The following is a 23,919-nucleotide window of genomic DNA, read 5'->3' as shown; positions in this document are numbered from 1 at the left end:
TGTTTAAGATATTATGTTTATACAGCTCATTTAAAAATATAATGTATAATTAAAATTACAGATTAATAGTCATTTATAATAGTCAAACTTGTAGTCATGTTAGTTAGGTTTTCTAGATATACAAAGATGTCTCAGATAGATAATCTTCAACACTTCAAAGACCTAGAGAATATGGCATTTAAAAGGTTTTAAGAACTTAGACGTTTCATGTCAATGAGACAGATCTGCTTCAGGCAGCACCAATCTACTTTAAGTTGATGAGCATTAAAGAAACTCGTAATGTAATTTGCCTTCAATGTAATAAGGCTAGCCATTTAGGCAAGAAACTGCTCTTGTCTGGACTACTTGATTACGGTATGCCATATGAACTGGACATGCAAGACCCACAGAAAAGTGACTGCTGAACATATGAAGAGACGAGATGGTCCTTCAGGGTCCCTGCTTCACAGAAGAGACTGCCAGACATTCTGCCGGACTCAGAAGAAAGTGACTGACAAGATGCCAAGAAAGGCAAAACAGTCTTTCAAATTTCCTGCTTCATGGAAAAGTCTGCCAGATACTATGGGCCTGTAGGCTGAAGATGGATGTCCCAACGTTACAGAAGAACTTTGGGTAACTGTCCAGGTATCAAGGTGTCTCTATCAATTCTAGAGTTATGAAGTTGCTTACAATGCACTTCCTGTTTTTTTAGGTAATATTTTATCCTTCTGGGGTCTTTGAAGAGTTGAAAACAGATAGTTATAGTTTTCCTTAGTTATGATAAAAGGTAAATTAGATATGAAACTTTAGAATCAAAAAGAAATATTGTAACTGTAATTATTGCTTGATACCTGTTTTGTTATATGTAATGTTACTAAGTTAAAGTTAAAACCTTCCTTTTATTTAGACAGAAAAGGAGATATGATGTGGGATGCCCTTCTGTATGCTGTGAATATGTTTTATTTCCCTTGGTTAATAAAGAAGCTGCTTCAGCCTATAGGAGGGCAGAATACAGCCAGGCTGGAAGAGATATACAGAGAGAGTAGGTGGGGCTAAAGAGAAACCATATAGCTGCTGAAGGATACATTGGACAGAACCTTATCGGTAGGCCACAAGCTGGTGACAATACATAGATTAATAGAAATGGGTTAATTCAAGATGTAAGAGCTAGCTAGAAATATGCCTGAGTCATTGACCAAACAGTACTGTAATTACTATAGCTTCTGTGTGATGATTTGGGCCTGGGTAGCCAGGGAACGAACAGCCTCAGTTTACTCTTCTATGCTGCTCTCCTTGTCACAGACTGTCCTGTCTATCTGAAGTGCTCCTATAAGCTATCCTTGAGTGAAGGTAGGTGATGAAGACTCACGGATGACACACCACTCATTGACCACACTGTGCCTCAAGCAGCAACCTCCTTGCCTACAGGCCTCACTTAACCTCCTATTTCGCGCAAGGATGTTTCTAACTGCTGTCCCCATTCTGTAAATGTAAAGTGTCAAGGAATGGGCATGTGCTACACAGGGTCACAAGTTCCCCTCAACTACACACAAGACCCTGTCTCTGCACACAACTAAATTAATGGGAAAAATAGAGTTTCCCAGAGGCAAGCTCACTTTCCCAAGGTCACAAAGTGGGCTAGTACTTAAGGCAAGGCTGACTGTAAACACCTTTGTTAACCATCACGGTGACAATCTTACAGGCAGAACTCACACACCATTCCCAGCACTAATCACAGCAAAGAAGGAGGTCCGAGCAAGTAAACTTTCCAGGGGAGTGTTCACCCCCTTCCTCCCCTTCTCCTCACTTAAACTGACAACATTATCTACTCATAAACAAGCAATCCTAACAATCAATCTCAGGCCACTGAGAAGGGAAGAACTGCAGACAACCTCCTCAAAAAAGATGATACAGACCAGTGAAATAGATCACCAGGTACTTACAACCATGACTGCTACCCAGGCACACATGATGGAAGAACCTCCACATGTGTACACATACATGTACACACATGCTTGCATATACACAAGTGTATGCACACATGCACACACACACGATACATTTTAACAGAAAGAAGTTGACGCACTTTTTTTTACTCTGTTGGGATTTGAACCCAGGGCTTCACACATGCTTAGCATATTTCACTGAGCTACATTGCCAGCTCTGACATACATTTCCCCCCCTCTTTGTTTCTGCCTTCCTGCAGTCTAAAAACAGATGCAATATCAGGGAATCCAGTAGCCATCCTAGACAGTGAAATGACCTGGAAATATAAGTCAGACACCGTAGAACAACACACAGGTGACAAATATTCACAGATTCACTCATCCAGCAAACTCCCCCTGGATCCACTGCACGAGGCACCTGCCAACCTAAGTAGACTCAACAGCGAACAAATGAACAAAGCCCCTGCTGAGGCTGCGGTGTGAGCACCAAAGGTCGGAATGCTACACAAGATGAAAATGCTACAGAAAACAAAAAGAACAGCATGAAAACCCAGAGAGGGGAGCTATTGCTCTCGACAAGAACGCAGTGAGGAAAACAAGGGCGCAGGTATGATCCTTCTCAGATAACACAACAAGAATGGGAGAGTCTGGGGAGTCCGAGGAGGCTGGATTCCAAAGCAAAGCTTCTGCACACTGGAGACTACAGTCTCCTGGATGTTTGGCAAGCACTTTTCAGGGCCCTTGGTTTTCTGAGACAGTTTCTGCTCCATAGCCCAGGCTAGCCTCCTACCTCAGTTTCCTGAGCTCTGGGACTGCAGACATGCACCACATGCCTACCCCTTTGTGATGTTTTAATTACGCTTACTATTTTATGTGTAGTGTGTGTGCATGTGTACATGCCCGTGTCATAGAGCACACATGGAGATATTTTAAGAAATAGAATCTTAGAGTCCATTTGCAGTATGAGGTGCACCATCAGTTACAGATAGCGGGGCTACTGGGTCCCTCTCTCCCAGAGAGCACTGGCACAAATCTCTAGAAACTGCAAAGTTTCAGAGCCATGAGGTAAGCAGAGGGCCATCCTAAGGCCCAAATTATCCCTTAGATAAGGAGGTGTCCTGCAACAATAGAAGGGAAATGTAGGCGACCAGCCTTGGCCTATGGAAGGAAATGACAGGCATCTTGGAGATGAGGAACCATTAATAACCTTCATCTTGCGTCACAACAGCACACCAGCCACTTTGGCCTTTTTCCTGCTTTATTTATTTCTACAGAACTGTATCTTAAAAACTGCCACTGGTCTCTGGAATTTGTTACCATCAGAGGACGATTTGAAGGAGTCAGATTGTTCCTTCCACCGTCTGTGTCCCAGGGATCATCTCAAGTCACTAGGTTTAGCCACAAGCACTTTAATTATTGGATCCCGCTGGCCCTCTTTGTCATTCGCAACTGGTTCCTTGGGGCTTCTGCAGGCCAGCAGGCAACTTTCTTTCCCAAGTCAATTTCGGCCTTGGAGCTGAGCCTTCAGTGAGGTTAAGTTTGCAGCTTCCAAGGAAGAAGCATGGAAAGGAGGGCTCGTCTGCATCACAGAAAACATCCCCTGGATGAAGGTTAGTGGTAGAGCCAAATCTACTGTATCTGCACCTCCATTGCATTTCACTCGAACCTGCGACCGCAAACTTCGCACACAAGGTCTACAGAACTCCAGAGCCACTAGACCTGAGAGTTGTCTCTCTTTAAAACATCGTTGCTAGGGCTAAAAATATCTCCCCTCTGCCAAGCTTCCTGCTGTTCCACTGAAGTGGCTTGGCAGTGATGTCACACTGTCACTGTCACTGCCTGCAGGGCTCTCACATTCTGACTATATTTAAGACCCAGGCTTCATGTCAGTGACATGGAAATTGCCACCTTGTGAACCAAACTGTACTGGAAAGACTTGAAAATTTATTTTCTATGAATAAGCAAGTTTTGGGTGCTGCCTTCTCTCAAGGCAGCCAAGTAGCCAACAGCAAGGAGCTCCAGCTCTTCACTCCCACTGTTTCCAGAGCAGCAACATCTCCCCCAACTGGGCCATCTCTTTGGAGCTCAGTTACCCCTGCACACAGCTGTTATCTTTGTGTGTGTGTGTGTGTGTGTGTGTGTGTGTGTGTGTGTGTGTGTGTGTGTGTGTGTGTGTGTTGATCTTTTATTACTTCATGCTGACCTCTAGAGCTCCTCTACGTCCCATCAGAAAGGCAGCTGATGGAGCGCTAATGAACAGTGACCAAGTTTCCCTCCCCAGTGCATAATTAGCGTAACCTGTTCATGAGGGCTCCCGTAATTTTCTCTCCTGTTTCTGTGCTTTGCTGTAGGAAGGAGACATTTCAGATACAAGCCTCCCGCTCCTCCCAGACCTGCTGCAGACCTCACACATCTTGATGCAGGACTAGAGTAACGCAGCTTCTGTGGGAAACACCCTTACTGGGCAATAACAGCTCCAACCTTTACACACACAATGTAAGCACGTGCTTCCAAAGGCAGAAACTCACACAAATACACTTGCTGATCCTTCCCCCGAATTCCGGCTCCTCGACAAAGCTAGCATCTAAGGAAAGCTTTGAGAAGCAGCAAACCAACAAGCTTCACGTGGTTTTTTCACTGCCTGTGATTGCAATGCCTAAGGCATTGCTGCCCTCCTCCCAACCACAATCATTTTCACATGGAGAAACACCTGGAAAGCCCACACTGGCCCCTGACTGTAAGAGAGTCATAGAACATCCATGCGACTCCTCACTGCTTCTTCTCTTTGAGAACGCAGTTCTACAGTTTCCAGTTCAGGCAGCAATGTAGCACGAATAATAAAAACCCAGAGACAGATATTGGGGTTCAACCTAAAGATCAGAAAAGCAAAGCAGACAAGCTACTAAAGAACTCTTGCCTCCATGAAACCTTCAGACTGAAAGAGAGCGAGTTCCTGTCTCATCCCACCTTATATTCCTCTCTAGTGCTGGGATTAAAGGTGTGTATCACCACTGCCTGGTCTGTATGGCTAACCAGTGTGGCTGTTTTGTGTTCTGATCTTCAAGCAAGCTTTATTTATTAAAATACAAATGAAATATCAAGACACAGCAATGTTCATGCATTTGGCCTTCCCACCCTCCTCCCCCAGAGGAAATCTTATCTGTTGGGAGTGAAGGAGTCAAGTAGAGGTGAACAGGCAGTTCCAGCACAGGCCTTAGTGAGTGTGTCCTCCTAGCTCCCCTGGAGTTAATGAAGGTATATAGCTTGTTCCACTACAGTCTTCATGCTCCTGACTCTGGAACCCACTCCTGAGATTATACAACAAAGAAACAGGGGACAGAGCTACAACACAGGATTAGCTATCGCTTTCACCTGCTCTGTCAAAGAAGAAGACATGGGCTCGGCACTCACAGAGCTGGAAAGCACACAGACACTGTGACAAGCCACAGAGCTATAGAAACACAGTGAAGTGGGTCCACTCAGCCTGCTGTGAGAGTGTGAAGGAAGACCTCTTTATTGACAAGGATTGTCTTACTACGCCTTGCATTACTGCACCACAACACTGAGGTGACCTCGCTTTATAAATCAGAGAGGTTTACTTAGCACACAGTTCGGGGGGGTCCAAGATTAACAGCCCCACTGATTGACAGACTGATGGGCTTCTGATAATGACCTCATGAGAGATGATGTCACAATCACTATCACTGTAGCCCTTGTATTAGTTTTTGGGATTTTTTAAAGATTTATTTCATTTTTATGTAATGTTATCTACCTGTGTGTATGTACTAACACGTGTTATTGGTGCCCTCGCCTGGAGCTGGAGTTACAAGTGGTTGTGAGCTACCCAGTGTGAGTACTGGGGACAGAACTCCAGTCTTCTGCAAGAGCAGCAAGAGCTTTCAATCACTCAACTACTCCGTCCCATTTTTGGCTTTGTTTTGTTTGTTTTTGTTGAGTTTGTTCCCCTCCAACATTTGCCCTCCCTCCTCTCCTCTCGGCCCCTCCCCCATCCACTCTTCCTCCCCATCCCCATCTACTCCTCCTCCTCTGTTTCTCTGCAGAAAAGGGCCAGTCTCCCATGGATACCAGTCAGCCGTGGCGTATCAAGTTGGTGAGACTAGAAACCTCCTCCCCTATTAAGGACAAATGAAACCTCTCTGGTGACAGTTGGGCCAGGCATCAATCTGTTCTGGCTGCTGTGGCCTGGGCCTCCCTGCTGGTTTTGTTTTGCTGACAGAGGATTTTACTATATAACCCAAGGTGATTCAAACTCACCATAAAGTCCAGACTGGCCTAGAACTTGTAAGTCTTCCTGCCTGAGCCTCCTGATGCTAGAATTACAGATGCATACCACACTGCCTGGCTAGGAAATAATATTTTAAAGCATAAAGCAAGTCAGCAGTTCAGGGCTCGGCTTACTGCTTTCAGGACCAAGAGAGAGATGGAGGTGGGGGGAGGTCTCTATAAAACTACCTTAATCCTTTACAGGGGCCACTTCCTCAGTGATGCAGGGACCTCCCAGCAGGACCCTCAAAGGTTCCATGCCATCCCCCAGAACTACCATGCTGGGAACCCACTTTCCTTATATATGACCCCTTAAGGGAAACTCCACACAAACTATAGCAAAAATCATGAGCTTTACAACTGCTCTGACTTGTTTTGTTTTGTTTTGTTTTTTGTTTTTCAAGACAAGGTTTCTTTCTGTAGCCCTAGCTGTCCTGGAACTCGTTCTGTAGATGAGGCCAGCCTCAAACTCACAGAGATCCACCTGCCTCTGCCACCCAGGACTGGGATTAAAGACGCACGCCATCACCACCCAGCAATGCTCAGAGCTTCTATCGCTGGAATTCTACTCTAGGAATTGAGCTGAGGAAAATATTTTTTGAAAAAAAGAATAATAAAGGAACGGCTTTATGAAAACCAGTATGCTCGTGCTACAGTCTGAGAGCTTAGGAGTGAAGGAAGAGTGACAAGCAAGGGCGTGTCCAAACACAGCGCCCCATGGCCACAGTGGTGTGCACAGACTGGTGCTGAGGCCGACTGTGAGAAACAAGACTGCTTTCCTTCAAGGCCACCGTCCACCACTGAAACAGGTTCTGTGAAATGAGCATGTGCCAGAAATCCACTGGTACAAAAATGCCCCAGAAACAATCATTTCTAATTTACATCTATATGTGTGCATATGTGTGTGAACACGTGGACCACGATGCATGTATAGAGGTCAGGGGACAACATGTGGGGAGTTGGCTCTCTGCTACCACCGTGTGAGATCCAGGGACTGAGCTCAGGTCACCACACTCAGCAACAAATTCTGTTACCCACTGAGCTATCCTACCAGCCTTCTCATAAACAAAAACCAAAGTGTTAGCTGTGACTATACCCACGTGGCCTTCTTCAGAAAATCTTCTGTAAGAACTATCAGTCACATGTGACTTCATAATCTGGGGGAGGAGGGTGATACTTAAATATGATTTGAAATCTACAAAGAAACAGAAGAAAATACAAAATACATGACACAGAAAATGCAACATGTAACGAATGGTGTCAAAACTAAGTTTAAAAAATGGACTTAACAGACTGAGAATGAAGACCATGATCGTGTTGGGTCCATGGGACTTGGTACTCCTCCCATTTTGGGTTGTCCCATGGCTTTACAATTAAAAGGTAATTTTTTAAAGCCCAGAAGTAAGAGTTTTCTCAGCAAATGTCAACTGACCAGAGATGGCAGGTTCTGCTCCAGCTGAACATGATGGCACACACCCATGATCCTAGCACTGAGGCAGAGGGATCAGACTTCAAGACAAGACTGGGCCATATATTAAGAACCTGCCTTAAAAATTATTACACCATACAATATATATGTGTAATTTTAATCTGGGCGCATGCAATTCAGTGTTGAGTGAGCAAATCACAAGCAGGCACAGGCTCAAGCTCACACACAGATCAGTAAACAAAGAAATCATCAAGTTGTTTATAGCTTACTTGAAAATAAAATCTTCAGCAAAAATTTAAAGAAAAGTCAACACCTCCAAAAGAAACCAACAACAGTAACAAATTGACTCTCCATTTTGTTCTGAGATAAAAATAACAAAGACCTTCACCTTCTTGAAATGGAGGCCAGTGAACGCCCCCTAGAGGTCGTCAGCAGCCTCAGTGTCCCCTGGAGAACCTCAAAAGTGCCCACATCAGCTCCGCCTGCTGCAGCAAAGTGGGAACACTCCTGCATCCCTGGGTACCTGCCAGTACATTAAGATCTGGGCACCAGCTGTCAATCTTGGCTACAGGCTGGAATTACCTGTGCAGTCTGAGTCTTGCCTCCAGAGAGTCTAACTTAATTAGTCTGGAAGGTGATCTGGACCTAATAGTTCCCGAAGCTTCCCCTGGTGACTAGAATGGGCAGTGAGGCCTAAGTAGCAAGTTTAGTTCCTCAACTCAGAGATTCTTCGTTAGAACCTTAGCTGTATCTGAGCAACCGCGAGCTAGAGGAACTCCACAGAATGACTGTAGCCTTGGGATGGAGGGATGAATAACTTTGGTGGACCGATACTACTCATGGTGCCAGCTCTGGCTAAGGACATGTGCAGAGGCCTCTGACTTGGCAAATTTCAGCACCAGTTCTTCATAAACTCTAAAAGGATGAGACTGTTTGCCCTGGCTTTCTAGAGGAGAAGCATTAGGTGCAAAGTGGCCATCTAAGATCCCACATCCACAAGAGGAAAAGGCTCCTGTGTAGATAAGCATTTCCTGAGGCTGAGTAAAGAGGGTTCTGAGTTCAATGCCAGACTAGATTCAATACACTGAGTTCAAGAATATCAAGAATGGTCTGGGCTATTTCCCAAGATTCTGTCTTTAAAAAAACAAAAACAACCGAAAAAGACTAAAATGAAACAAGACTAGGCTCACACCTGCCCTACACCGTGCCACACTTCCACCTGTGCAGAGCCAGTACACTGGAGTACAGGAACATTCAGACAAAAAGTTAAAAGTCTGCATTTATGCACCCCACCCAACCCTGTTCAAATCAAGCTCTTAGGTTAGAACGGACCATGTTCTGTGTATTTCTAGTCGGCAAAGCTTAACACATTACAGCCGTTCTTTGAGAGAAAACAAACGAACAAGGTTAACTATCTATTCTTGAACATTCTGGTAAGCTCTGGTGAGCAGCTTCCCCTAAGATATGTTGCCCTGTCCTGATGTGTGCCTTGTCCTCACACTTGGCCCAGCACGCAAGTCCCTGCTCTCAGCTGCAAGTTGTTAAAAACCCGGCTGCTGTTGCTGAGCACAGAGCAAAGATGGAGAAAGGCAGGACTATTATTAGTTCATCACACTAAACAAATAAAGCAGCCAGATGATCAAGAGGAGTATCAGGTCAAGAGGCCACGAAACATACAACCTGCAGTGCTTTGGCAGGTGTTCATGGGGATAGTGCCACCCCTGCCAGTGTGGGGAATAAGTGTGTTGGGATGCCTGGCATCACAGTGGGGCCAACACACAGAATACAGTCAGTTTGGGACATCTAAAGAACCTAGATATAATGGAGAGGAACCACCATGGCAAGTCTACAGTCACAGCCCCCTCTACCTCCTACAGTTCAGACAAAGAAAAGATGCCATCTCCTGAACATGGGCAGCATGTGAGCCAAGGCTGGGAGCAAGAGTGGTACCCACGGCTTTGGAGATGAGGTGAGGCGGATGGGCCTAGCCATGGTCTGTTATGGGCTCTCTAGTCAATGTGAGAGAAGATTAAGCCTGATAATGAAGCCAACCACACGAGAAAAAGGAGAGGTGGAGAATCAGGTCTCCATGACACCTAGAGCCCTTCAGTTATCTGGCCATTCCACTGCCCTTCTTGAGAAGGGCTTTCCAGTGGGCTTCTGTCACCCAATGGATAACAGCTCTCACTAGCTAAAGTTGTAGTGGAGGGTTGAGGGATTTCAGAAAGCCCCACTTCCCAAAATGTGACCAGTCTTGGGACAAGTAGCAAGCAAGTTCCCTGAAACTGAACAGAATTGCCCAGCTGGCATTTCTCAGTCTACAGGAGAAGCGTACCAGAGTTCACAAAGGTGAAGGTCATGGAGAGAGCTGCTGATAGCACCAGAGCACCAAAGTCCAAGGGCACCTGAGAGGGTGACTCATTCTTAGATCTCTCTGCTGCAGTAGCAAACCCTCAAGTTGGTCGTCTACCAGCGCATGCTGACATCTCTTGGGAACAAATCTGAGAAGTTATGGGTGAAGGGACAGGCTCAAAAGTAGTCCCCTGCACCGCTGGGGTGGGGCCACTGTGTGTCACCCCACTGAACGTCTCAAAGGAGGAAGAACTGGAGGTGGAAGCAGGCTGTGGGAAGTCTGAGAGCTAACAGTCTCACCTTTTTGCACAACAGGAGAGAAGTCCTGACAACAGGAGGTGAGGGAGTCCACAGAGGACACAGGAAGCAGCTCTCAAGCAATGCTTTAGAGACAATCCAACACCTTCTTCTGGCCCCCACTAGGAATGTACTTGGTGCACTTGATACTCAGATGTACATGAAAGCAAAATAGTCATACATATAAAATATATATATAGTAGCACTTGAAATCAGGGATGGTGATCCCTCTATAAGTTCCGTATTATATAGGATTGTTTTGGCTATCCTGGGTTTTATGTTTTACCATATGAAGTTGAGTATTGTTTTTTTCAAGGTTTGTGAAGAATCATATTGGGATTTTGATGAGTATTGCATTGAATATGTTGATTGTTTTTGGTAATATTGCCATTTTACTATGTTAGTCCTACCTATCCATGAGCATGGGAGATCTGGCAATAAAAACAGACACATGGATTAATGGAATCTAATCGAAGACCCTGACATAAATCCACATACCTATGAACACCTGATTTTTTACAAAGAAGCCAAAATTATACAATGAAAAAAAGAAAGCATCTTCAACAAATGGTGCTGCCATGACTGGATGTCAACATGTAGAATGCAAATAATCCATATCTATCACCATGTACAACACTCAAGTCCAAATGGATTAAAGACCTCAACATAAATCCAGTTACACTGAACCTGGTAGAAGAGAAAGTGGGAAGTAGCCTTGAACATGTTGACACAGGAGACCACTTCCTAAATATAATACCAGTAGCACAGACACTGAGATCGACGGTTAATAAATGGTACCTCCTAAAACTGAGACACTTCTATAACTCAAAGGACACTGTCAACAAGACAAAACAACAGCCTACAAAGTGGGAAAAGATCCTCACCAATCCTACATCTGACAGAGGGCTGATCTCAAAACTCAAGAAGTTAAATATCAAAATACCAAATAATCCAGTTAAAAATGGGGTGCAGATCTAAACAGAGAATTTTCAACAGAAGAATCTCAAATAGATGAAAACCACTTAAGGAAATGCTCAATATCCTTAGTTATCAGGGAAATACAAATGAAAATGACTCTGAGGTTCTATTTTACACCAGTCAGAATGGCTAAGACCTAAAACACTGATGACACCTTATGCTGGAGAGGATATGGAGTAAGAGGAACACTCCTCCATTGCTGGTGGGAGTGCAAACTTGTACAGTCACTTTAGAAATTGTTATGGTGTTTTCTTATTAAATTGGGAATCAATCTGCCTCAAGATCCAGCTATACCAATTTTAGGCATATACCCAAAGGATGCACACGCAAACCACAAGGACACTTGTCAACTATGTTCATAGCAGCATTATTCGTAATAACTAGAACCTGGAAACAACCTAGATGCCCCTCAACTGAGAAATAGATAAATGTGGTACATTTATAAAATGGAGTACTACTTAGTTGTAAAAAATGATGACCTCATGAAATTTGCAGGCAAATGGATGGAACTACAAAAAAATCATCCTGAGTGAGGTAACCCAGACCCAGAAAGACAAACAGGGTATGTTCTCACTCGTAAGTGGTTATTAAGAGTAAAGTATAAGATAACCAACCTACAATCTACAGCCCCAGAGAAGCTAGATTACAAGGAGGGCTCAAAGAGGGATGCCTGGATTTCCCTGGGAAGGTGAACTAGAAAAGATTCCCTAAGTAAACTGGAGCAGAGTTGGGGGGATGGAGAGATGGGAACTAGAGGAGAGGGTTGGGCAGGCTGGGTGTGGGAGGTGGGTCAGAAGCGGGATGGAGGTTTCTTGATGGTGGCGCATTTGGGGTTAGAGAGAAACCCCAGGAACCCATAAGAATGACCCCAACAAAGACTCCTAGCAATGGTGGAGAGGGTGCCTGAACTGGCCATCTACTGTAAGCAGGTTGGTGACTCCCCTAATTGCCATCATAGATGCTCTGTCCAGTAACTGATGGAAGCAGAGGCAGAGAAATGTATTTACTGAACCAGCAAAAATGGTCTGTCATAGTCTCAGTCTCTCTCTTTCTCTCTCTCTCTCTCTCTCTGTCTGTCTCTCTGTCTCTCTCTCCCTCTCTCTCATACATCGTTTTTTATTTAAGATTTATTTATTTTTATTTTATGTGCATGTATGCCTGTGTGAAGGTGCCAGATCACCTGGAACAGGAATAACAGACAGCTGTAAGCTGTCATGCAGGTACTGGGAATTGAACCCATGTCCTCTGAAAGAGCATTCAGTGCTTTTAACCACTGAACTATCTCTCCAGCCCCATGGTCTCTCTTTTTATACATCTGATAATTCATTCAAGTTTTCTTTTCCCCATTTTACAACTAAGAAAACTGAAAGAGAGGTTAAAACTAACCCACAGCTACGTAACTAGCAGGGAACAAAACCACACCCTGATTTTCATGAAGTCCAATGCCAGATCCTGGCCCCTATACCACTAAACCACCTGCATTATAAATCCTGCCACCTGACCTGGGGAGTAGCATTGGGGGTTAGGGGAGGGGACCCAGAAAATACATGAGTCTCAGCCTATGACAGGCACTATCCCAGAGTGACTGTGCCACACAGCCCTCTTAATCCCCAAGGAATAACTGAGTAGGCCCACTACAGCCACCACCGCAGCCACCACCACAGCCACCACTGTGTCCCTTTTTGGAGTGTTCATCCATTTTCCAGATGTCCTTCTGCCTACAAACTGCCAACCTCCAAATACCTTAAACAGTTCTTCATGTGTGCCTGGGAAGGCCTCATATTTAAAAACGTTTGTAGGATAAAAGCCTCCCTAGGTCACCACAGTGAAGAGCGCTTGGTATGGAACACATGCACAGCAGCTTGAGGAGCACCCCAGGACCCCTGGAATCCCACAGCTTCCTCCTCCATCCACATCAGCACAGATGAGAAGCACACACCCAGAAACACATCTCCAGGATGGAACCAGGGGTTGAAGCTAAGCTGACTTCCTAACACAAGCCCCGCCTGTTACTGATGCTCAGAGCAGTGTCTCTGAAGACTCAAGCCCTTAGAGCCAACATTACACTGCAGAGCTCCAGTGAGGTCAGGTGAGATGAGAGACCAGGTGAGGAAATGTGCAACTAGGAACCAATCTACCTCTGCCTCTGACCTGGCTCCAATGGCCTAGAGCAGTGGTTCTCAGCCTTCCTAAAGCTGAGACCCATTAATACAGTTCCTCATGTTGTGGTGACTCCCCAACCATTAAATTATTTTCTTTACTACCTCATAACTGTAATTTTGTTATTGTTAAAAATCATCATGTAAATATCTGTGCTTTCTGATGGTCTGAGGCAACCCCTGTGAAAGGGGTTGTGACCCACAGGTTCAGAACAACTGCCCTGGAGCTGCTGTTCGAATGCAAAGGGGATAAGTTCAAGGAATGGAATGTAGACAGGTCACACGACTGTGACAAATTACAGGTGCATAAAAATCACTCACACCACAGCACTGCACCTAATTCTGGATGCCTGGATAGGCTCTGTACATGCTTTTCCCCGGCCTTATTCAAAGCGTTCCAAAGAACCACAAGACAGAAACATCCCCCACAGTATCATGTTTTAGTACTGGGTTCCCAAGTGTGGACATGTTTAGGAGGGTATAGAACCTTTGGAAAACCCAGCCTAGGACACAGAAGTAGGTCTTCAAGATGACACCCCCTTCAGGCACCAGGGTGAGCCCTTTGCTTCCTGTCGGCTGCAGTGATGTAAGCAGCCGCACTGCCGATTCCTGTCTGCTGTGGTGATGTAAGCAGCCGCACTGCCATTTCCTGTCTGCTCTATAATGAAAATGGAGGAAGGAGCTGAAATGAAAAGTGACAGGTGCCAACTGTACGTGCATAGATAAAAGTGTGTCCACAGGAGAAAAACTCAGTCAAAACTGGATGCTTTCAGAGGAGTTGAGATTTTTAATTCATCATGGTTTATTTAATAAGATATAAACAACATCACAGAAAAAATTAATTAGTGGCTCTTAAATAAAAATAGGCTCAATAGTATTTGTAGTTAGAGAAACACGATTGAAAAATAACCCACAAGCCTAATTTTTCTCTTGTGATACTATGGGACCCAAAACTTTGCTCCCTTAGAAGCATAGCTGGGAGCTATATTTCCCACAAGGCTGTGGGGCCTGTGCAGGACCTGTGAAGGGCACAGCCTGCCCTTGCCTGCCCTTTGTTCCAGCAAATGCACTCAAGTGAGAACACAATGGCAGGCACTCAAGTTACACACTGGGGAGTATCACAAAAGACTGAAAACTTCCTTAACATTCAGCTACTGGCAGACTGGTTAAACCAATCCTGGTGCAGTAGGACCAGAACACGTAACCCTGGTTACATGCACACAGCACCCTGCCAGGATGCAGAGTGGTATACAGTAGAGGGAAGGAACACACATGCATGCACACATCTGCCTTGGGCACACAGAGCATCTCTGCAACTGTCAAGCCAACAGGGAGCAAACATAGCTGCGGACAAAGGAGAATGCTCATCAGTTAACCTGATTTTGAAACATATGCATATGTGTAGTTCATTCAAAGAAGCACATCAAATGAAAATGCATAAATGTAATTTCCTTTGGCACTCCATTTTCATTTAACTAAAAATATGAGTGAGGTGTAGAGGCACATGCGTGCAATCCCTGCACTTAGAGGCTAAGGCAGGAGGACTCCAACTTTGAGGCCTATCTGGGCTGCATACAGAGCAAGACCATTTCTCAAAAACAAACAATGCAGAACTGTAGCTGCGCATGCTTGCCTCTCCGTCCCTTGCCCCGTCTACCTTGCCAGCGCCTGGACCTTTGTGGTATGGCGCTCCTGCTGCTCTGCCACCCTCCTCTTCAGGGCATCCACCTCTTGCCGGAGTGCAGCCGAGTGCTCCATCTCGCCATCAAGGAGACTCCGCAGTGACCTGGAAGAGAGGGCCCCACAGTTCAGAGGCTCTTCACCCAGCCCACCCAGGGGACAGTGCAGCTCCTCATTGCTGCCCACAGGCTCGCACAGACCACAATGCAGCTCCAACTTACGTAAACGGACGCTGGCAGACAGCAAGTCTGAGCCTGGTAACTGCACTGCATCCCAGGGCAGTCACCTGTGGTCAGATTCGGGGACCTTGCTCCTGTGACAGCTTAGATCAAGGGGAAACCAGGAGCTCAGCAGATGCCAGGGAGGCACTTTAAAGACACCCCATTCAGAGTGCAGCGTGTTAAATGGAAGCTTTGACCCAATGGGAACAGATCTCACAAAGGGAAGGGTATCAAAACAGGCCAAATGAATATTCTGCAGCAAAAAGACACAGAACACTTGCTCAGATTCCATGATATTTCATCCTGTTTCCACTGCTGCCCATAGAATAGACCAGGACTCGCAGTCCACAGCTGCCTCCATGATAAGCTGGAATACATGGCATTCTATTGAGTATATATTAGACACAGCACATGCTAAGCCAGCTTGTATGGTATTCTAAGGAGTGCATATTAGTACAACATTATCTTATATTCCTATACTTTTTAGCATTATGGTATGCCCATTCACATATACATTTCTTTTTTTAAACATTTTTAAAGATTTATTTATTTATTATATATACAGTATTCTGGCATGGAGGGTACCAGATCTCATTACAGGTGGTTTGAGCCACCATGTGGTTGCTGGGAATTGAACTCAGGACCTCTGGAAGAACAGCCTGTGCTCTTAACCTCTGAGCCATCTCTCCAGCCCACATATACATTTCTTTTTTTTTAGTTTTATTCTTTTTTATTTATGTTTTTTTCACATATACATTTCTTATCCACAGAAAATGACCAGGGGTAGCAGTTCTAGGAAGGGTCACAGGTTACCACACTGAGGTAAATCAAATATGGTTCTGATTCACTGCACCTAAATGACTGTTTCTAGAAAAGCAACTGTGATGTATTTACCACATCCAAAGGATGCCTGCCATGAACATCAGGGTGTATCAAATACGCCAAGTCCCCACAGTACCCCACCACTGAGCTCTCTAAGACCTGCCGTGTTCACTGGGAGCTTGGAGAAGATTCCCCTCCTGGAACATCCTGGTGCATCCTGTCTGTGAAGAAGCAGTCGATATACGGTAGCTGTCATTCTTCACAAGGGGAGACAAAACCCATGGCTGCTTCCAAGAGCATCACTCCAGCTAGAGCAAGGAAACCAACCTTGAAGGGGCCCGCAGCCGTTTGTGGAAAATGCATGCTAGCTGAAAGTGCACAGCTGTTTTAGAAATCAAACTTATTCGCCTTTGTACAGCTCTACAAAGGACGACGGGCAGCTGGTCAGTTAGATCCAAAATAAGGTCTAAGAGAAAACTGTGACTGCTCTCACCAGTAAAGGACAGGAGGTAACCTGTGCACCACCTCCCTCAGTCAGGCAGTTTCCCCATGTCCACTGGCTTTTGTGAATAACCTCAGGCAAGCCTGTCACTGGCTACCCCAGCCTCAACACAGACTCTAGTAAGAGAATGTCAACTTCAGACACTCACATGGTAGCAATTAGTGGTATCTAGACTGGATCTCAATAAAGAAGAAGAAAAAGCTTAAGAAAGCACTTGGCCTCTTGGAGATGACCACTGGGTTTTGGACAAATTAGAGGAATCCAGATGTCCTCTTGTCCCAGAAATCCCCAATTTGAGTGGAACACAGAAAATATACCCTCAGTTAAAGGTCACTTCGAGAGTATTCTTTGGGCAGGGAGCTGGACAGAAGTGGTGTGGCATTCCTTCCTGAAGTGATAAAACTATTCTAAAATTGGCCATGGCAATAGCTGCACATATCTGAGAGTATACACAAACCACTGCATTGTGGGTATGTGAATGACATCAGTGAAAGCTGTCATTAAAGGATGCTCCTCCACATTCCTGTGTTGGAAGTTGCCAGCAATGCAGCTTCGATCCCTTGCTTATATGCAAGCCACAGCAGATCTACTGAAGTGGTCTAGTCCAGAGAAGTAAGAAATCTGCTAAGACCCCAGCACCCAAGTCAGACAACTTGAAACTGCCTGCAATTCCTGCTCCAAGGCATCCAGTCCCCTCTTCTGGCTTGCATTGCACATCCACATGCGCGCGCAAACACATGCGTGCACGAGCACACACACACGTAAGAACTTAAAGTAATAATAATAGTAAGGTAAGGAGCTTGGCAGTAAAGCACCATTCTCTCCATTCATTCGCTCTGCCGCTAGGGACAGAAAGTCAGAGAAAGAGGCAGCCATGATGTCACAGTACCCGTTCTCTTCTTCCAGTTCATCTTTTCTGTTCATCATGGCCACGATGGCTTGGCGTAGTTCATCTGAGGGAGAAAAGCAAAGGCGACGCTATGAGCAGACAATCCTGTCAGCCATCCGTCCCCATCCCCTCTGCAGTACACGAGCAGAAGCTCCCGTAGGTCATCTGTCCCCAGCCGCTCTACAGTACATGCCGTTACAGACGGCTTGTCTAGGTAAGCTCCCTGCTCCCTAGAAAGGATTCTTTTACAGCCTCAGACACACAGTGTGTTCACTGTCACTCTCATCCACACAGACGGAAGGGAAAGGTGAGAAGAGAGCTAATGTGTGTTGGGAAGAAGGATAGGTTCCTGGGAAAACACACTCAGCTTGGAATCTCTGAGTGCTTTCCCAAGTCTTTGTGTCTGGACAGTGTCTGTGGTGAACACTGAATTGTTCCTCTTATAGTTGTTTATCAGCCCAGACAGCAGATCAGGAAGTACTCGGCTCCATGCAATAAACATCTGGCTCTCCCACACTGCCTTCTGAGGCAGCAGACAGCCGACAGAGGACGACATTCAACACACAGTGCACACTGCACAATTACTCGGGAGAGAGAGCCACCCCTCCAGCCTCTTTCACACAGGAAAGCATGCGAGGACAGGGAATGACAATATGCATCCACACTTCCTAGCTCCATCAAGCTTAACCACTGGTGCTGTGCGCATGCAGAAGGCATGGCCAGATCTTAGCTGCATCTCAAGATCCAGAAATCACAGAGTTATTTTATCTGTTTCCTTTACTTGATTTCACCTTATGGTGGCTACTAGGAAGTGCAGGGCCCAAATCACACACCTAGTAGTAGTTTGTAACTATGTCCAAGAGTCTACATTATGTCCAGAACCACCTACATGGATCCAAGTGGTGAGGTTACAACAGGGGTGCCCAAAGGTTCAATAGCCAGCTTTGTGTTTTAAGACCAGAAGCATTGATGATCTTAGCAAATTCCCTCAATTTTAAAATCTTTCATAATACAAAAAAATAATAATAATTAGGAAATACCTTTCCATAAAATTTATTAAGAAGAACTAGAGATTCTTATAAGGAATGACCCTCTAGGAAGAGGGTGAGGCTAGAAATAAGAAGGTTGTCAATCTGAGGTACAGGACCCCTGAGAGACGGAAAGGAGATGTTAGGAGAAGGCCTAGGGCAGAAAACAGGCAGAACTGGGTCATTGAACACCTAGCCATGCTCTGCCTGCAAACAAAATGACCCAGGGCTCATACATTCAACTACTCATTCATCTACCAAGAACAGATGAAGTTCAAATACCTTCCCAAGGAAAGAGGCAGGCTCCCACCTGGCCCAAGGGAGGATCCTAATGAAGAGTAACAACGGCCATCACAAGCCTACATGAAGCCAACTCAGTGGAATGTCCCTGATCGCTAGGGTCCCTGCTCAGAGCCGCACACCAGAGTCTCAGCCTCTCTCCGTGCCCTTCCTCCAGAAATGAGGGAGCAGCATCCTTCTCACCCCCCTGGAAGCCAGGAGGATCAGAGGAGACTGAGAAAGAGTGTCTTTGAGGGTACTTCTCACAGGCTATAGCAGGAAGTCCAGAAAGACCTGCTGCTAGGATGCAGAAATTTATTCTAATTGATAATCTTTAGAGGAAAAGCAAAGCAAGTGATTTATCCCCAGGTCACTGTGGCTATGAAGAAAAATAAAACCAACCAAATTAATTGTTCTACCAGCAGCTGGGAGAATAAAGCACTCTAGGCTCAGTCTTCAGGCAAGCCAGGCCAGTGCTGTGGGCACAGCGGACACAGGCTTCATTATTTCTCTACTCCAGGACCTGCAAGGATTCTGAATTTTCCTCTAGGCTTTCTTCCTCACTAGAGTTCTTAGCTGGCCAGAACCACTGATGAGCAAAGGAACGAATGCTCACAGTCGCCATCCAGGGCTGGAAGGCACAAAATCTCCTAAAGCAAGATCCTGCGTGTTTGCCAGTAGTCTGTCTGCCCTTCTCCAGCTCTGCAGTAACACATCTGGTTTACACTCATGAACTGCACTGCTGTACCCAAGCTGGGACCAGAGTGCAGCAGATGACAGCAAGGACACCTCCACCACCACTGTACTCAGGAACGAGTGGCCTGGACTAGGCAGGGCAGGTGTTGTCACACAGGCAAGCCCTCAGTCTTTCCATTCTGCTCCACCCCTCCCCTCCCAGAGGGTACAGCTCATCCACATGAGCACGCCCCTTGGGCATCTGTGTACAAACACCATCCCTAGCTCAGCCACAGTGACAGTGTCTGTCTGGCCAGAGGCCAACTGAGTGGTCTCCAGATAATCCTGACTATACCACTGCTACCCAACCAGTGGTCAGACTTCCCTCTGAGATGGAAGTTATTACACATATGTTATCTCACAGAGTTCCTGGTCAGAATCTATCTCTCTTCATATGAAATCCCCCGCTGGCCCTGGTAGCCTCTTTTGAAAAGCTTCCTGAGACCCCTTGCCCTGCAGCAGCTACAGGTAGATGTGAGTCGCCTTGCTCTTCCCTTGTGCACACGGATGCTGACAGAATACAGACCATGCTGCACACCTCGGTGCCTGGGATCCCTTCTTACTGCATGTTTAACCAACGTGTTTGAATTTGATCCAGAAAAGTGAGTGGACCCAACCTTCCACACTTCTAAAACCAACAGCAAAGCTCCGAAAGGCAACTGTCACATGCTTTCTCTTCTATGTGGAATCTAGATTTGAGTGTGTGTATGTGTGTGTGTGTGTGTGTGTGTGTGTGCGCGCGCGCATCTGTGTCTGTGTATTATGTTTCTATATGTGTGTGCCTGTGTGTCTGTTTCTGTGTGTGTGCCTGTCTGTGTGTGTGTCTGTATACGTGTCTGTGTCTGGGTGTGTGTGTGATGGAAAAAGGCAGATGAAGAGAGGGAAGGAAAAGAGAAGCTGTGGTAAGAAGGTAATACAGTACATGTGTGTGGCTAGAAAGCAGGAAGGACTGTTTAAGTCGAGGAAGGAGACCAGCAAAGGGAGATGGGGAGGAAATAAAAGGGGAAAGTATAATGACATGTAATTATGAAAATAGCACAATAAAACTCATTACGTTACATGCTAACTCTAAATGAATAAATAACACACACATACAGAAAACCAATGGCAATAATAGCACTTTCTGTGAAGTTACACGCCTCTGCCCAGCAAGCCTTGCTTCTAGTCTCACAGCCTCCTGTCTAGGACAGTCAGTAGCACAGAGCAGGAAAGAGATTGTGGCAGTCCCTTCAGAATTCCCAGGACCTCAGAGCTCTATCACCCACAATGATGGAGACTGTCCTGGTGAGCAGATGTAAAGAGCAAGAGGAAGTTCAGGTGTGAATCCTAGGAGCTTCCATTCCAGGGACAAAAAATCCATGGCAAGCTGCTACCAATAGGCTCTGGGGCCAGCAGTCCTAAGTTCAAGACCCACTCAGCCACGTGCCATAGGCAACCTTGACAGGTTTCTGCCTTTGCAAACTATAAGCTGGAATTGTGCCTCGTTTCCCCAGGGACGGCTGGTAGCAAGCACAAGGCAGACATCCAGTTTCAGTACTTACAGGATGCAGGCTCTGAAGTCAGGTGCCGGCCTCCAGTCCCAGCTTTCCACCTGAGGATGCTGTTTATTGACCTTATCTGAGAACCTTAAGGGTAAAATGGGATCTTAACAGTCTTTCTTCAAGCATAGCAACACACACCAGTAATCCCAGCATTTGGGTGGTAACGAAGCAGGATCAAAAGTTCAAGGCCATCCTTGGCTACATAGAGAATTTGAGGCCAGCCTAGGGTACATGAGACCCTGTCTCAACGATCGGACAAACCCAGTCACTACATCACAGAAGTGCTGCAAGGATTAAAGAGGTAATATGCAAATGAGGTGTCTAGAACACAGTGGCATTTAACAGGTATTCTTGATAGGTCTCACTATCCCTTTCCCTTCAACTGCAGGGGACAGAAAGATGGAAACACAGTGTCAGACATTGGTCACAAGTGCGGGTCATTTACGAAGGCCCACTTGCAAGAGACTTGGAATATACTAAGCTCCTGTGCACCTCAACCTTGGACACTAAAAAGAAACCCTTGAAAATGTTCCCTGCTGTACAGCAGCAGGCCAGATAAGGAATCTCCTGAGGACCAAACACCATTCAACGGGGCAATGTGGGTAAACCAGGCCAGCCACCAATGCACCTACCACCTAGAAGAGACTGGCTGAGTATCTGGATTCTGGCTTCTTAGAGCCAGGACATTATGACCTGCAGCTGAGCATTACATTCTATGGTGAGTCTTGAAGAACTGCTTCGCAGAACCACACAGAACACTCAACCATCGGCAGCAGCCTCCAGTAGTCACAGGAGAACCTGGCCAGCAGACCCCAGGATCACTGTGCTGCCTGTGAGCAGCGGCAGGACAGCTCGTGTGATGTAACCCAGTCCTGTCATCCTGGCGTGACCGTGACTGCCCCACACAGTGCTCCCAGCCTCCTGGAGGGGCCCTGGATTTGCACAAACATCAAAACAATGCATGACAGTCACAAGCGCAGACACAGTTTATAAGAGATGGGGACCTTTTTGGTGCCCCTCTTGCCTTTCACGGACTTCTACAGAGAACAGTGGTAACGGTGGGGACGGACATGGCGACTCTAATAGAAATTCATTCCTGCTGCCTGCTGCCTGCTGGCTGTCTTGTGCCCTCCTGGGCAGCAGGGAGGGAACATGGTTTCCATGTATCATGCGACTCACCATCCACCAACCTCACTTGCTGTGCATGAGCAGAGGTTTTCTCTCTAGCACGATGCAGCTCTTATCTGTGAGTCTCATCACTGTGATTCCTCCTCTTTACTGAGACACAATCTCCAGGAAACAAAGCAGAGAAGAACACCTGAATGTCAGCCCCTGTGGAGCCTGGCCATGCCAGGCAGTCCCTCTCCTAAGGCTGAATGGTCTGTGGCCATCTACCTCAAAGCAGTTCTTTGCCAACTTCAGCCATCAGAAATTGATCTGGGACAAGACACAGCATTTCCAATCACTGCATGAAAGATGGTTTCATCCACAAATGCTGGCAAGGCAAGGAACCATTTTGGAAGCAAAAAGCAAGACTTCAAGTTCCACTTCTGCTATGAACTGAAATAAATCTCAAGCAGACCAGCACTTAAATATGGGAAGAAGCAATCAAAACTATAAATATATGAGCAAACACTCCTTCAGGTGCCTGACATGAGAGCAGAGAAAAAACAGCTGGACCCACTCAGTCTCTGCTCATCAAGGACCACCAAAAGGAACAAGCTGTCATTCCAGGCAGTTGATGTAGGCTCTCTGCGGAAGCCATAGCCGTCCTAGTCAGTCATGCTCCACTCTGGACACCCAGACCTTAGTACATACTCCACCACACTTTCCTCTCAGCTTGTCAGAGGGAGGGCAGTGCTCTGTGACCACCCAAGGGAACCCCATCCCCTCCCCCGCACTCACCATTTGCATACTGTCCACGGTTGTTTTCTAACATGGCAGCATGTGCTGCCCCCCTCACCACAGCCTTGCACACACACACACACACACACACACACACACACACACACACACACACACACACCCCACGCTCCACTCCACAATAAGAGATGAAGGAAGCTCTCTGCAGCTACGTATGTGGCCCACGGTCACTCAGACAACGGACTAGAGAGGAGCTTTGGTAAGAAGAGCTGAGCCAGGTGTGCTGGTGCTCACCTTTAAACCCAGCATCAGGAAGGCATGGAGAAGGGGGGATCTCTATGAGTTCGAGACTAACCTGGTCTTTCCCATCTCCTTCCTCACCTGCCTCTGTGTTTTAGCACATATTCCTGAAAGGAGCATCTGAAGCCTAACTCAGAGCCCTTCAGGTTTCCCTCAAGGTACCCTCCCCTGGTTTACCTTTGCTCTCTGGCTGTGGCAGACCTGAAAAGCACAGACCTGCCCCAGCTTATTCCCAGCCTAGCTCACAGACTCCACTGCCACAGGCCTCCAGGAATAGACTGGTGATGGCTGACTCTAATTGAGCCAATCATACAGAATTTTCTAGAAATAAATGGGCCATTAACTATGATTGGAGAGATAAAGGTAGATGGAAACAGATAAATCTAGCCAAAAGGTACCTATTTCTAAGTCAGTCCGCAGGCCCATGAGCTAAAAGCTCATTTGCAGCCAAGTTGGCACTGCCATTCTTTTTTTTTTTAATTAAAGATTTCTGTCTCTTCCCCACCGCTGCCTCCCCTTTCCCTCCCCCTCCCCCAATCAAGTCCCTCTCCCTCGTCAGCCCAAAAAGCAATCAGGGTTCCCTGCCCTGTGGGAAGTCCAAGGACCACCCACCTCCATCCAGGTCTAGTAAGGTG

At 46.2% G+C, this 23,919-nt stretch overlaps 1 protein-coding gene across 3 annotated transcripts in view; it reads right to left on the bottom strand.

Annotated features, from left to right (window-relative positions):
* Positions 1-23,919, bottom strand: part of LOC126497976 (sorting nexin-29) — a 356,924-nt gene that overhangs the window by 287,875 nt on the left and 45,130 nt on the right. For all 3 annotated transcript variants that reach the window (XM_050136295.1, XM_050136287.1, XM_050136280.1), the window contains exons 6-7: positions 17,539-17,602; positions 15,082-15,210 (exon numbers count right to left, since the gene is read on the bottom strand). In XM_050136295.1, the coding sequence (XP_049992252.1) occupies positions 15,082-15,210; positions 17,539-17,602 (193 nt within the window). The remainder of the gene's footprint in view (positions 1-15,081; positions 15,211-17,538; positions 17,603-23,919) is intronic.

Source organism: Alexandromys fortis, unplaced genomic scaffold, assembly GCF_014885135.2.
Source record: "Alexandromys fortis isolate MF-2015 unplaced genomic scaffold, M_Fortis_MF-2015_v1.1 scaffold_29, whole genome shotgun sequence".
NCBI classification, from domain to species: domain Eukaryota; kingdom Metazoa; phylum Chordata; class Mammalia; order Rodentia; family Cricetidae; genus Alexandromys; species Alexandromys fortis.
Note: the sequence above shows the minus strand (reverse complement) of the source record. Positions and strands in the feature narration are given on the sequence as shown.